The following is a 16,345-nucleotide window of genomic DNA, read 5'->3' on the forward strand; positions in this document are numbered from 1 at the left end:
AAAACAGAGTCCGGGTGTTGTTGCTCACTCTCTGTGATCATATCAGCGAGTTTCTGTAAAGCCGAGCTCACGTGCGCTTGCGGAGGAATGTAAACACTCACCAGAATAAACGAGCAAAACTCCTGCGGCGAGTAGAACACGTTATAGTTTATTTATAACGCCGTTATTCCATCACTGATAATAACCCCTACAAATACAAATGAAAAGTTTGGATGCAAAAGCCTCTAAGTACGTCTGACCTTTTTACTTTAAAATTACCATTTCTTTCTGGCTACTATGTAGGGTGAAGTCAGCTAAAATGGGCTATCAGGTAAAATGGGCCAAATAAGGTTGTAGCATCACATCTCTTTAAATTTTTACAGAAAATCACAATAACTGATCTTGCATTGTTGCTTCAACACTTATTGACATGTAACAATAATTTTTATCGGTCTGAGTTTTTTAAGGCAGGGCAGAGTGTTACATGAAGCTCGTCAGAGAAACTGTATGGTAATTGAGCCTGACGTAGAAAATTCCATTAATCACTAATAAGGGTACTAAAGCAATTATAAGTAAGCTTACCAACAAAGTCAAGGTTTATGAACAATGTTTTGACATGCTCTTTCAAATAAAAAAGAAATTGCTGGTTAAGCTAAAATGGGCCACAATTTTCAGCTAAAATGGGCTGCATTCACACACACACACACACACACACACACACACACTTTTAGACAGAAATTGGAAAATAGATTTATAGGCCTAGATATGTATCCATACAACATCTTAACAGTCTTTTAAAAAAATTGCATTGCAGACAGTATGGTAGAAGGACAAGCAAAGAAAGGAAACAGAGAGACGAGAAGAGAAAGGGAAAGAAAGGAAGATGCCAGTAAAATGGGCTGCGTACATACACACACACAAATGTGTAAAAAAATACAACCATACACACATATACGTACACAAAAGACATGCACAGAAACACACACCTATACAACATGATCAGTTCATTTTTATTTGCATTGTTTAATGAAATATTCATTCAACTTTCTATTTAATGAAATACATTTATGGTGTTTCTATGGCACACTAAAGACAATAGTGTCAATTTACTGTTAACAATAAAATTATTTAACCTGAAATTACCTGTGTTGTTCTCTTTTTATATTGGCCCATTTTACCCGAATGTTGTGCCGTGGCTCAAGAAGGTACCTATAACTCTCATCATTTTAAAACTTTTATACTTTTTCACATTTAAAAAATATAAATATATTTAAGAGACTCATGCTAATTTATAAGAATATCATTAGATCTCATGCATAGCTTATTTGATGGTATTATAAATAAGTCATTTACCAAAACGTGGCCCATTTTAGCTGACTTCACCCTATAGGTTTCTATGCAAGTACAGTTAACGTTTCTGACAGATAATATCATGATATTTTTTGCGTTTCCCTTACCTGTCCATTTGATTACTGTCAGTTTAAGTACCGTCGATGCAGTGTTGCCAGATATTGCTATTAAAACAAACAAAAACCGATAAATAAATAAAAATAAACTGAAATTATTTCAACTCTTTTTCAATTAAGATAAGATAAAGATATTGCTGACACTAAACTGCAACGTCCTCCTTTATTAACTTTCTAAAGTGTAAAATTAAGTTTAAAAGACAAGTCCAAAAATGCTTACAATAGCGCCCTCACGCACAACTCTCAAGAAGACTCGTTCACTCCGGGAGCGTCTCACAGCGATTATGTTCATACCACGGACGCTAAACATTCTTGCAAAATGTCTAAACTCAATTATACATGTCATGCAGACTTTCATACAAGGAGGATTAACAGCAAATGAGTCATTCAGAGAACAAATTTTATTTCTGAACATGAAACATTTACAGAGGTCCTCATAGCTGGCTACAGGCCTGCCTTCCACCACCTGACCTTGTCTAGACTGGCTAATGCTTCTTGACATGTTTCATAACACTTTCCTCATCTGCATCAGGCTTACATCTCAATGATAGAGCACTTTTACATGATGAAGATCATGAGGTTGATATCCTTTAGTTTCTGTTCCAAAACCTACAAATATGCACTACTTTGGAATGTAGTATCTTTCGTCATCTTTGGGTTCATGAGCATGCACATTTACCTGCAGTTCAATCTGATCTCCATCAGAACGGTTTAGTTCCAGTCTTGTAAATATACAGTGAGGAAAATAAGTATTTGAACACCCTGCTATTTTGCAAATTCTCCCACTTAGAAATCATGGAGGGTCTGAAATTGTCATCGAGGTGCATGTCCACTGTGAGAGACATAATCTAAAAAAAAATCCAGAAATCACAATGTATGATTTTTAACTATTTATTTGTATGATACAGCTGCAAATAAGTATTTGAACACCTGAGAAAATCAATTTTAATATTTGGTACAGTAGCCTTTGTTTGCAATTACAGAGGTCAAACGTTTCCTGTAGTTTTTCACCAGGTTTGCACGCACTGCAGGAGGGATTTTGGCCCACCTCCACACAGATCTTCTCTAGATCAGTCAGGTTTCTGGCCTGTCGCTGAGAAACACGGAGTTTGAGCTCCCTCCAAAGATTCTCTATTGGGTTTAGGTCTGGAGACTGGCTAGGCCACGCCAGAACCTTGATATGCTTCTTACAGAGCCACTCCTTGGTTATCCTGGCTGTGTGCTTGGTCATTGTCATGTTGGAAGACCCAGCCTCGACCCATCTTCAATGCTCTAACTGAGGGAAGGAGGTTGTTCCCCAAAATCTCGCAATACATGGCCCCGGTCATCCTCTCCTTAATACAGTGCAGTCGCCCTGTCCCATGTGCAGAAAACACCCCCAAAGATGATGCTACCACCCCATGCTTCACAGTAGGGATGGTATTCTTGGGATGGTACTCATCATTCTTCTTCCTCCAAACACGTTTAGTGGAATTATGACCAAAAGTTCTATTTTGGTCTCATCTGACCACATGACTTTCTCCCATGACTCCTCTGGATCATCCAAATGGTCATTGGCAAACTTAAGTCGGGCCTGGACATGTGCTGGTTTAAGCAGGGGAACCTTCCGTGCCATGCATGATTTCAAACCATGACGCCTTAGTGTATTACCAACAGTAACCTTGGAAACGGTGGTCCCAGCTCTTTTCAGGTCATTGACCAGCTCCTCCCGTGTAGTTCTGGGCTGATTTCTCACCTTTCTTAGGATCATTGAGACCCCGCGAGGTGAGATCTTGCATGGAGCCCCAGTCCGAGGGAGATTGACAGTCATGTTTAGCTTCTTCCATTTTCTAATGATTGCTCCAACAGTGGACCTTTTTTCACCAAGCTGCTTGGCAATTTCCCCGTAGCCCTTTCCAGCCTTGTGGAGGTGTACAATTTTGTCTCTAGTGTCTTTGGGCAGCTCTTTGGTCTTGGCCATGTTAGTAGTTGGATTCTTACTGATTGTATGGGGTGGACAGGTGTCTTTATGCAGCTAACGACCTCAAACAGGTGCATCTAATTTAGGATAATAAATGGAGTGGAGGTGGACATTTTAAAGGCAGACTAACAGGTCTTTGAGGGTCAGAATTCTAGCTGATAGACAGGTGTTCAAATACTTATTTGCAGCTGTATCATACAAATAAATAGTTAAAAATCATACATTGTGATTTCTGGATTTTTTTTAGATTATGTCTCTCACAGTGGACATGCACCTACGATGACAATTTCAGACCCTTTCAATGATTTCTAAGTGGGAGAACTTGCAAAATAGCAGGGTGTTCAAATACTTATTTTCCTCACTGTATATGATAGCTTTATATGATGAACATCATGAGGTTGATATCCTTTAGTTTCTGTTCCAAAACCTACAAATATGCACTACTTTGGAATGTAGTATCTTTCGTCATCTTTGGGTTCATGAGCATGCACATTTACCTGCAGTTCAATCTGATCTCCATCAGAACGGTTTAGTTCCAGTCTTGTAAATATACAGTGAGGAAAATAAGTATTTGAACACCCTGCTATTTTGCAAATTCTCCCACTTAGAAATCATGGAGGGTCTGAAATTGTCATCGAGGTGCATGTCCACTGTGAGAGACATAATCTAAAAAAAAATCCAGAAATCACAATGTATGATTTTTAACTATTTATTTGTATGATACAGCTGCAAATAAGTATTTGAACACCTGAGAAAATCAATTTTAATATTTGGTACAGTAGCCTTTGTTTGCAATTACAGAGGTCAAACGTTTCCTGTAGTTTTTCACCAGGTTTGCACGCACTGCAGGAGGGATTTTGGCCCACCTCCACACAGATCTTCTCTAGATCAGTCAGGTTTCTGGCCTGTCGCTGAGAAACACGGAGTTTGAGCTCCCTCCAAAGATTCTCTATTGGGTTTAGGTCTGGAGACTGGCTAGGCCACGCCAGAACCTTGATATGCTTCTTACAGAGCCACTCCTTGGTTATCCTGGCTGTGTGCTTGGTCATTGTCATGTTGGAAGACCCAGCCTCGACCCATCTTCAATGCTCTAACTGAGGGAAGGAGGTTGTTCCCCAAAATCTCGCAATACATGGCCCCGGTCATCCTCTCCTTAATACAGTGCAGTCGCCCTGTCCCATGTGCAGAAAACACCCCCAAAGCATGATGCTACCACCCCCATGCTTCACAGTAGGGATGGTGTTCTTGGGATGGTACTCATCATTCTTCTTCCTCCAAACACGTTTAGTGGAATTATGACCAAAAGTTCTATTTTGGTCTCATCTGACCACATGACTTTCTCCCATGACTCCTCTGGATCATCCAAATGGTCATTGGCAAACTTAAGTCGGGCCTGGACATGTGCTGGTTTAAGCAGGGGAACCTTCCGTGCCATGCATGATTTCAAACCATGACGCCTTAGTGTATTACCAACAGTAACCTTGGAAACGGTGGTCCCAGCTCTTTTCAGGTCATTGACCAGCTCCTCCCGTGTAGTTCTGGGCTGATTTCTCACCTTTCTTAGGATCATTGAGACCCCGAGGTGAGATCTTGCATGGAGCCCCAGTCCGAGGGAGATTGACAGTCATGTTTAGCTTCTTCCATTTTCTAATGATTGCTCCAACAGTGGACCTTTTTTCACCAAGCTGCTTGGCAATTTCCCGTAGCCCTTTCCAGCCTTGTGGAGGTGTACAATTTTGTCTCTAGTGTCTTTGGGCAGCTCTTTGGTCTTGGCCATGTTAGTAGTTGGATTCTTACTGATTGTATGGGGTGGACAGGTGTCTTTATGCAGCTAACGACCTCAAACAGGTGCATCTAATTTAGGATAATAAATGGAGTGGAGGTGGACATTTTAAAGGCAGACTAACAGGTCTTTGAGGGTCAGAATTCTAGCTGATAGACAGGTGTTCAAATACTTATTTGCAGCTGTATCATACAAATAAATAGTTAAAAAATCATACATTGTGATTTCTGGATTTTTTTTTTTAGATTATGTCTCTCACAGTGGACATGCACCTACGATGACAATTTCAGACCCTTTCAATGATTTCTAAGTGGGAGAACTTGCAAAATAGCAGGGTGTTCAAATACTTATTTTCCTCACTGTATATGATAGCTTTATATGATGAACACATGTAATTTAGGCTTCAATTAACATCTAAAAAATGATCGACACACACATCACATATGATAAACATGTGAGTGTAATGCATGAGAACCAATAGGGTTTGTTCTAGCATGTGATGTGCACTCACAAGCGTCCATGTTTACCTTATGTGATGTGCTCTATGTATCTTTGTTTATATGCAAAATATATGTGAAAAGTTTAAATTAAATCTGTGACAGCAATGTTTTATACATATTGATGTCTCTCATTCTCTACATCAAATTGCTCTTGTTCTTCAAATTAAAAATTGCTTTTCAATCATTGTGTTCCACAGGAAACAGTAGAATATGCCTTCCTGATCATTTTCACGATTGAAACCTTCCTCAAGATCATAGCTTATGGACTTGTGATGCACCAGAACTCCTATGTGAGAAACGGCTGGAATATGTTGGATTTTGTCATCGTCATAGTAGGGTAAGTGTACAGTCTCTCTCTCTCACACACACACACACACACACGCATGTTTGATTTTATATTCATTTGTCCTGTAATATTTTCGAACACTTAATTGTATGTTATTTGCAATTAAATGAAAATGTTTTCAATGCAATTAGCTTAACTGATTTTTTAACCCACTTAAGCAGGACTTCAGCACATCTTTATGTCATTTCATTATTACTCCTCTTGTCTTTGAAGTATGATTAAAGTGTACTGCTAAATGTACTGAGAAGCTTTTATGGTAAACGTAAAATTGAAACTTGTATTTTGTGTATTTAAATATATTTGTTATGATGTTGCTATTTAATAAAATGCATTACCTTTAAATATAACATCAGATAACACAATATAGTGGCAATTTTAATCAAACATTTCACATGTGCTTTATGTTAGTCAACGCAGCAAAATAAGTGTATTTCTTTAAAGCATGTCAAATGATTAAGTCACAATGAATTAACTATACTTTAAAGTAAAACTGACATTAATACAAAGTACTTAAATGTGTGCTAAGAAACAAGTATACTGTCTTTAAGTACACTTAAGTGGCCTTTTATTTCATTGATATTATGTTATCTGCAAATACAGTTTTAAATAATATTCTCTAAGATTTGAAGTACACTACAAGTGCACATTTAATATAATTAAGCACTTTTTTCACAAGCGTATAACGTCCTTTAAACAGTGAGCATTTGTGATGTTACTTAAGGTTAAAATCCTGTCCTTAATCCAAAAGACGTAACTCGCAGATACACAATAAATGAATGTAATCCAAAATACTTGTCAAATAAACAGACCCCTCAAGACAGCTCAAAAATAATGACTTTTCAAACAGAAGTCTACTGGGAATTGCTGAGACATTTGTCTGTATCTTAATACCAGCTTTGTAGAGTTTCACATTACAGATGATGCTTTGTCAGTTTTTGTCTTCTGATGGTTCAGCCCTTGATTCTGAACTTCTTCAACATTGTGATTGTGCAAAAATGTTATCTGTCTTCGCAATTTTCAGTAAATTACAACTTTTATAAATGAAAAAGAAAAGCATAAAAATGTTAATAAACACCTCCGGCATAATTGTACAAGTGTGTATTTTAGTAAATGGCAATCTTTTTTTTTTTCATCCATATATTTCTGAAAGCGTAGGAACTTGATACATTTTGTCTCTGAAAATCAAGTCCAATGGTGTGACACTATATCTTGATTTTAAATCTGACAATTCCAGAGAAAACTGTAATTAGTTGAAGGACCCCATTCATGGCCATATTACTGAAGCCCCCGACATGTGCACATGGTCAAATTGTGTCTCAGAATTCTTCAAATATTTAACTTTTTTGGAACCACTACAAAAGTGTTACATTTTGTTGTCCTTTGCTGTGACACCCTTAAATTATATATTTTTAATTTAAAACTGCATGATAAGCTACATAATCATGGAAAATTATGCAAATGTGTCTTCAAGCAAAGTCATTAATTGACAGTAAAAGGCTGAAACGTCCTATGGTGTGACAGATAATGTCCACCGGTGTGACGCCTGTCACACCACAGGACAAAGATGTCACACCAGAGGACAAGGTCTCTTTAAAAAGCATTTTAATTAATTAAATGAGATTTGTTTAACTCCTTTTTATTCTTTTTTTGATCATTTTCAGTGTTCTTCAATGCGATAATTCCATTAAATAAACTATTTTCTGATGTTTTTACAGAAAACTATAAAGTGTCATGAAAATAAGCATAAAATGTGATACTTTGTTTTTGAAACAGAAAGAATTGAGGGAGAGGAATTAGTGGAAGAGAGAGGACACGGAAATATAGACAGAAAATTAACAGGGATCCACCAGAAGGGAGGAGATGCTAAGAGAACAATGCAGAAAGTGAAGAGAATCAAAATGATGCTTTAAAAAGAGTAGCAATGTAGTTATAAAAAAATTAAAAATATTATTTACATCTTAATGAATAAAGTTTGAATTTCAATCATATTTAGCTGTGCTGCACACGCAGTGGGGTAGAAGCTAGAAGAGTTTCAGTAACATACTGATTGACTGAAAGACTGAATTTTGTTGTTGATAAAATTTTTTTCGTTTTGTTTAAAAAACATGTTGATATTGTTTGTATCAAAATTAAACTTTATTTCTCCTTTGACATGTTTAATTTAAGTTAAATAGAATTACTTAATAACTACCATTTCTGTCCTTTAGTGTGATGGAATATCCTACAGTGTGACATAATGTCCTATGGTGTGTCACACATAAAAGAACCACAGATTTGTTTTTTATCTTAAAAAATCTTTAAAAAACAGTTTAGTATTGCAATAGGGGAGATACAAATATCACTCAACTTAAAATGGTATAATTTTCACCAGTTTTGAATGGATGACAGCAAAGTTTGTTTTGTTGTCAAAGTTTGTATTGAAATTGTCCAACAAGTCATGGGGGAAAAATTATGATAATTATAATTTTATATTAAGTAAATAGCACTATATGAAAATAGGTGTCTAACAATGAAGTTAAATCTCTCTCTTGCTATTTATGTACAACCTGAATTCCAGAAATGTTGGGGCGTTTTTTTAAAAATTTGAATAAAATGAAAACTGAAAGAATTTCAAATCACATGAGCCAATATTTTACTCACAATAGAGCATAGATAACATAACAAATGTTTAAACTGAGAAATTGTACAATTTTATGCACAAAATTATCTCATTTCAAATTTGATGCCTGCTACAGGTCTCAAAATAGTTGGGACGAGGGCATGTTTACCATGGTGTAGCATCTCCTCTTCTTTTCAAAACAGTTTGAAGACGTCTGGGCATCGAGGTTATGAGTTTCTGGAGTTTTGGTGTTGGAATTTGGTCCCATTCTTGTCTTATATATTTTTTGTTTAATGATGCGCCAAATGTTGTCTGAAAGATCTGGACTGCAGGCAGACTAATTCAGCACCCGGACTCTTCTACTACAAAGCCATGCTGTTGTAATAGCTGCAGCATGTGGTTTTGCATTGTCCTGCTGAAATACACAAGGCCTTCCCTGAAATACACGTCATCTGGAGGGGAGCATATGTTGCCCTAAAACCTTTATATACCTTTCAGCATTCATAGTGCCTTCCAAAACATGCAAGCTGCCCATATCGTATGCACTTATGCACACCCATACCATCAGAGATGCTGGTTTTTGAACTGAACGCTGATACCACGCTGGAAGTACTCCCTCCTCTTTAGCCCGGAGGACACGCTGTCCATGATTTCCAACAAGAATGTCAAATTTGGACTCGTCTGACCATAGAACACTTTTCCACTTTGAAACAGTCCATTTTAAATGAACCTTGGCCCATGGGACACGACGGTGCTTCTGGACCATGTTCACATATGGCTTTCTTTTTGCATGATAGAGCTTTAGTTGGCATCTGCACAATCTGGTGGATTGTGTTTACCGACAGTGGTTTCTGGAAGTATTCCTGGGCCCATTTAGTAATGTCATTGACAGAATCATGCCAATGAGTGATGCAGTGTCATCTGAGGGACCGAAGACCACAGGAATCCAACAAAGGTCTTCGGCCTTGTCTCCTTACACACAGAGATTTCTCCAGTTTCTCTGAAACCTTTGATGATGTTATGCACTGTGGATTATGAGATTTGCAAAGCCTTTGAAATTTGATGTTGAGGAACGTTGTTTTTAAAGTATTCCACAATCTTTTTACACACTCTTTAAAAAGTGTATAAAACACGGATAAAAGTGTATAATTTTAAAAATTTAAACATTTGTTATGTTCTCTATGTTCTATTGTGAATAAAATATTGGCTCATGTGATTTGAAAGTCTTAGTTTTCATTTTATTCAAATTTAAAAAACGTCCCAACATTTCCGGAATTTGAGTTGTATTATTAAGGGGTTTTTTTTTTCTTTTCTTTTTAATCTTTGCTGTCACACCATAGTACAAATTTATGGTACAGTTCAGTAAAAATGTAAAAAAAAGCAGTGAAAGAATTGACAAAGTTAGTGGCCCTTTATATTTTCTCAAAGATCAGACTTCACACTACATAAATATCTGCATTTCTTTTTCAAAAGTTTTTTTTTACAAAAAGCATTTTTACTGCCTATTTGTCAACTACTCATATATATATATATATATATATATATATATATATATATATATATATAATGGTAATGTAAAATATGCTTTTTGGAAGTTATATGTATGAATTACTATATAATTTACAGTTTAAATCTATATACTATTTAAGAAGAAAAATGCATGCACTTCTAAAAAATTTTTAAAATCGTTATTTAAATATTTATATATATATATATATATATATATATATATATATATACAGTCATGGCCAAAAATATTGGCACCCTTTGTAAATATGATCAAAGAAGTCTGTGAAAATTAATCTGCATTGTTAATCCTTTTGATCTTTTATTAAAAAAATTCACAAAAATCTAACCTTTAATTGGATAAGAATTTAAAATGGGGGGAAATATCATTATGAAATAAATGTTTTTCTCTAATACAAATTGGCCACAATTAACGGCACCCTTTTATTCAATACGTTTTGAAACCTCCATTTGCCAGTTTAACAGCTCTAAATGTTCTCCTATAATGCCTGATGAGGTTAGAGACACCTGACAAGAGATCAGAGACCATTCCTTCATCCAGAATCACTCCAGACCCTTTAGATTCACAGCTCCATGTTGGTGCTTCTTCTCCTCAGGTCACTCATGTTCTACAGGGTTCAGGTCAGAGGACTGGAATGGCCAGCAGAAGCTCGGTTTTGTTCTCAGTGACCCATTTTTGTGTTGTTTTTGAGGTTTGTGTTTGGATTATTGTACGGTTGGAAGATCCCAACATGGCCCATTATAAGATTTCTAACAGAGTCAGTCACTTATTGATTTTTTATCTGTTGGTATTTGATAGAATTCATGATGACATGTGTCTAAACAAGATGTCCAGGAGAAATATAGGCCCACAACATCAAAAATAAATCATTGTACACATGGGGTACTTTTTATCCCTGTGTTCACTAAACCCATCTCAAGTGTTTGCTGCTAAAAAAGCTCATTTTTGAGTTTCATCTGACCATAGAAGCCAGTCCCATTTGAAGTTCCAGTTGTGTCTGATAACTGAATACGCTGGAGTTTGTTTTTGGATGAGCGAGGAGAATTTTTCTTGAAACCCTCCCAAACAACATGTGCTGATGTAGCTGCTGTTTGACTATTTTTTTTAAAGGTTTTCTGACCCTGAGACTCAACTATTTTCTGCAATTCTCCAGCTGTGGTCCTTGGAGAGTATTTAGCTGCTCAAACTCTCCTCCTCACCGTGCATTAGGACGATATAGACACACGTCCTCTTCCAGGCAGTTTCCTAACATTTTATGTTGATTGGAAATTCTTAATTATTGCCCTGATGGTGCAAATGGGAATTTTCACTGCTATAACTCTTTTCTTAAAGCTACTTCACTAATTTGTGAAGCTCAATTATCTTTTTCTACACATCAGAAATATATTATTTGGTTTTTCTCATTGTGATGGATGATTAAGGGAATTTGGGCTTTGTTTTCCCTCCTATTTATATTTCTGTGAAACAGGAAGCCATGGCTGGATAATTTCATGTTCATAATCACCCTGGTGTGCTCAAAATTGTGAACATGAATGGGAATATACTTTAGAGATATTTTACTCATAAGAATTTCTCTCTCTCTCTCTCTCTCTCTCTCTATATATATATATCAATCTTATAATTTATAGTGAAATACAGTAAAAGCACATTCATAAAAGTTCTTGTGTGATGCATCACATATGATAACATTTTATGTAAATTTCTTTTTGATTTTAGTTATCAGTTGTACAGTTTATATTTTCTTTTATTTCATTAATATTTATAGCATTAATTTAGTGTCACATGTGTTGTGCCCTGATGGTTTTTGTATGTAGGACCTTGAGCACCATATATAATTTACATAATTATTTATAATTTATGTTATATAAATGAGTCTATATGTGAGTATGGGCCATGTTTTATGGACTGGCCACTTACGACAAACTCTGATTTATCAGCAGGTTCAGTTTTACCACCTGTATTATTAAATGGATATTTCATACAAAAATTTAATTTCTGTCATCATTTACTCAATGTCATGTTGTTCCAAACCCATACATCTTTTGCAAATGAAGTTTTAGTATTTTATTCTCGTTTTTTTTTTGTCCTTTCATAAAAACTCCAAACTTTTCAATTAGTTCTCCACATGATGTGGTCATGTGTCTTCCGAAAATATTTGGTCATATAACTCACAATGTGTTTGACACTTTCAGTGTGCAGAATGAGGATATGAGTTTGTTTGCTTGATGAATGGTGTAGAAATCATAGAATAAGGAAATGTATTTTGATAAGTCACTTTATCATGTGACTTTTTCTACAGCATAATATTTAATGGTGTTCAGTAGGGCTGCAACTAACGATTATTTTAATAATCGATTAATCTGTCGATTATTTTTTCGATTAATCGATGAATCGGATTTAAAAAAAAAAGAAAAAAGAAAAGCATTCATTTCCAACCCTTTATTCAAAAACAGAACTAAAATCTTTAGAAAGTGCACCAACATGTTGCTCCTTGAACATCCCTGAGCTGTTATAATAATAATAAAATAAAATAAAAATGGACTAACACAAAAACATACACATGTATGCTTTACATCTGCCAAATATATAGACTTTTTGGGGTGCAAAAATTAAATAATTTAACAACACTGCGTCGTTAGCGTTGGTATTGTATCAGACACTTGCACTTAACATTATATGAAAATCAAGCTCAAATGGAGTTAATAATGTTTTTGACCAGAGAATGACGGAGATGGAGTGTTTTGTCTGTCATTAGAACGGCTGTAACTGTTATCTGAAGCAGCAAGTGCATTATGCTTTCATCAACTTTTACAGGTTATATAACTTTGATTGTAGCTATATGGGCGCTTAGTTTTTTCTTGTTTAATACACTTGGCCAAAATCTCAAATTAAGCGCTTATGCACATAATGCACAGGATATTTAAAACGTATATAGACAGCAAATAACTAATTCTTCTCCACTCTTCAAACACACAAAAACATTATCCTTTACTGACATAGTGTTTGAGTAAAGAAAACGCTGTACTATTCAAACACCAATTATTTATTCACCCTTGCATTGCGAAAAAGCAGAGATCTCATCTTCTCCAGGCTGTGCGCGGCGCGTCAATCTGAACGGAGGCGGGGTGAAGTTACGAGGTCTCGCTGAGAGCTCGATGATCCAATGGCGTTACGAAGTTTTACTGACAAGTTATTTTAATGCTTATCATTGGTTTACTATTTTTAAAACTCTCTGATTTAAAATAATAAAAACGAATTATAAGCGACTCAAGTTTGGATAATTTTTCACAGCACCTGACTGGGCTAGGGTATGGCAACTGCATACTCTGCCATACGCAAACGCCGCCCCTGCTCCCACACCTCGGATGACTTGGGTCGCACGGATTTCTCTGCCTCCGCCATGTATCTTTCCTCTACCTCCGCTCGTTTTTTTTTTTTTTTTTTACTTTTTTTTTTTTTTTATGAGGCGCCAAACTCTGCTACCATCCGTGCGAGAGAGACCGAGTGTGTTCACTCGCTCCGCTCAACTAAAGTTTTTTTTTTTTTTAATAATCAAACGTCTCCGCGTCGCGCGACACAACGAATCGATTATGAAATTCGTTACCAACGCTTTTAGTAATCGATTTTTATCGATTTAATCGATTCGTTGTTGCAGCCCTAGTGTTCAGTCATCATACTTGAGTAAAAATAGATACCTACAGTAAATGGAAATAATCCCAATGTCAAGTCTAATGTCAAGTACCTAATGTAAATTTTTTAAATTAATTATAAATTTACTTAAGCATCAAAAGTAAAAATAAAATATATATAATGGTAAACAATGTTAGGTCTATGTTAGGACATGTAAAAGTGATCTCAAGAACTGCTTTGGCATGTGTTTGCCCAAAAGCATTGTTACACACTATATAACTATTAAAATCTGAACAGATTTTAAAATTCTAGGCATCATACACTTACCGACTGAGGATCACACACTACCAGACTTTAAAATTGTGTGTAGAAATGTGCACACATAAATGTGTGCCTTGTTGCTAGGAAATGCATGACAAATGAAAACGATGTGTTCTAAAATAATCTCAAAATATTCTCTGATTGGATGGAATTATAGTCCGAAGCAGGGGCGTTTCCTCCAAGGAGGCATGGAAGTGTCTCCCTAAGATATTGGATGAGAAAAAAAAAATAAAACAACACCATATTACAAAATATGACATTAAAAAGTGTATAAATCCCTAATTTTTCTAAAGAAACATTGTCCAACAGCAACACCAGCAGGTAAAGTTACAGCGGGAGTCTGCGTCTCTCTCGTCTCCCCTCAGCCCATTGAGTTTTAACAGACCCTCTAAAGTGTGCGGTGAGTTTGAACAATGGAGAAGACAATGCTTCCATCACGATATGATTGGGTATGGCTGGTTATGTTCAGCTGTGATTGGCTCATTTGATAAATCCCTGTGTTTGTGTGCTTTCGCAAATCAGTCTGAATGAACAATATAATGGTGTTAATGGGAAGACTAATATAAAAAAGTAGATGTAACTTAGATATAACCACTTTGTTACATCAAAATAAGACTTAAAATGGCCTGGAAATATGCTCTGCCTACTATTTTGGAATAAATGTAAAATGCTTAAAAACTAACTTGATGAGATTCATATTTGGCTTTAAAGGTGCCATAGAATGGAAAACTGTATTTACCTTGGCATAGTTGAATAATAAAAGAGTTCTGTACATGGAAATGACATACCGTGAGCCTCAAACACCATTGTTTCCTCCTTATGTAAATCTCGTGAATAAAAAAGACCACTGAAAAACAGGCAAATTAGAACATAACACCGACTGTGACGTAACAGTCATGATCACTAATAGTTACGCCCCCAACATTTGCATATACCCGACCATGTTCTAGGCCAGCCGCTAGCCAAACCATCAGAAGTGCTGCAGGTATTGTGAAGAAACAAGCGAGGACAACAGCAAAAATGGTAGATCATGGAAATAAATGTTATGTTCCAGCCTGTGCAGGGGATGTGAAGTGCAGGGATGGGTTGGTGTCTGTATTCAGAAGGGCACGGGAAGCAAATAACGTGTTCTAATAAAATAAGCGAGCCACTAAAGGGACATGGTTAGCTCCTTGCTAGCTGAGGCCTGCTACATTACAGTACATAAGATTTCACTTACCACATAAATAGAGTAAGGAGAGATGACGGCGAATGATTTACAGATCTTGAGCACCACTGACAAGCATCTGATCTTGTAAAATGTGTGGTAAGTACTGCCGCTCCATAGTATAAACACAGTTCATCCGATCGTGAATCTTGAAAGTGAAAGTAAAAAGCGATCGTGCATTTGAATAGCAGCTCCCTGAATGCCTGCATTTTATATACAGTATAATTAACCGACTGCGAGAGAAAGTATTGAAATACATATTTTCTATCTTATGTGTATTTGATTTCATCAGACGACAGCTCGATTATCAGGATTTTTGTGCAGATTAACATCTTGGAAGGGAGAGCTTTTTATGTAGTCTTAATGGGTCACGTTTCAGTCACTATTTCATATTCATTCCGTTGTCTGACAACAGAAACAGTAAAATATATCAATGAATACAGTTTTATTGAGAATTTAGCTGCATCCAAATACAGTATGTGGGCACAGAGAGGGAAACAAATGTAATAAATAATATTGCATATTCAGAAGAAGAGCTGCCCTGTCATGCAAAAATGTAAACAAGTTTGTGTAAGTAAATTGCTCAGTGCAAAGAAAGAGAAGTAATGGGAACCTGGTATAAATTTTTTCATGCGTCTAATAGACACGAACAAGTTCTTTGAAGAACATCTATGACATTTGAAACAAGTCTTCATGCTCTATGTTGACTATGGTTTCAATAATAATAAACATACATTGGCATAAAGCATCCATATTTGTCCATGCCCATGTTGATTAGAGTATTAAAAACTTGAAAAGTATTAATTTAAGGTACATTTAGAACAAATAAAAATGAGCAATTAAGTTGCGATTAATCGTGATTAAATATTTTAATCGATTGACAGCCCTAATACACACATATACATATATACATATATATATATATATATAGTAACAGAAGGTAACTGTTACATATTCCCCCCCTTAATTGGAAAGAGTTTCAACAGTGCCATAAAAAGGCTTTAAATTTTGAACATGATAAGAATC

General features: G+C 36.0%; 1 protein-coding gene across 12 annotated transcripts in view; it reads left to right on the plus strand.

Moving 5' to 3' along the window:
• Positions 1–16,345, plus strand: part of cacna1db (calcium channel, voltage-dependent, L type, alpha 1D subunit, b) — a 93,357-nt gene that overhangs the window by 24,300 nt on the left and 52,712 nt on the right. For all 12 annotated transcript variants that reach the window (XM_058785652.1, XM_058785647.1, XM_058785649.1 and 9 more), the window contains one exon: positions 5,886–6,025. In XM_058785652.1, coding sequence (XP_058641635.1) covers positions 5,886–6,025 — 140 coding nt within the window. The remainder of the gene's footprint in view (positions 1–5,885; positions 6,026–16,345) is intronic.

The sequence above is a fragment of the Onychostoma macrolepis genome, chromosome 08, assembly GCF_012432095.1.
Source record: "Onychostoma macrolepis isolate SWU-2019 chromosome 08, ASM1243209v1, whole genome shotgun sequence".
Taxonomy (NCBI): Eukaryota; Metazoa; Chordata; class Actinopteri; order Cypriniformes; family Cyprinidae; genus Onychostoma; species Onychostoma macrolepis.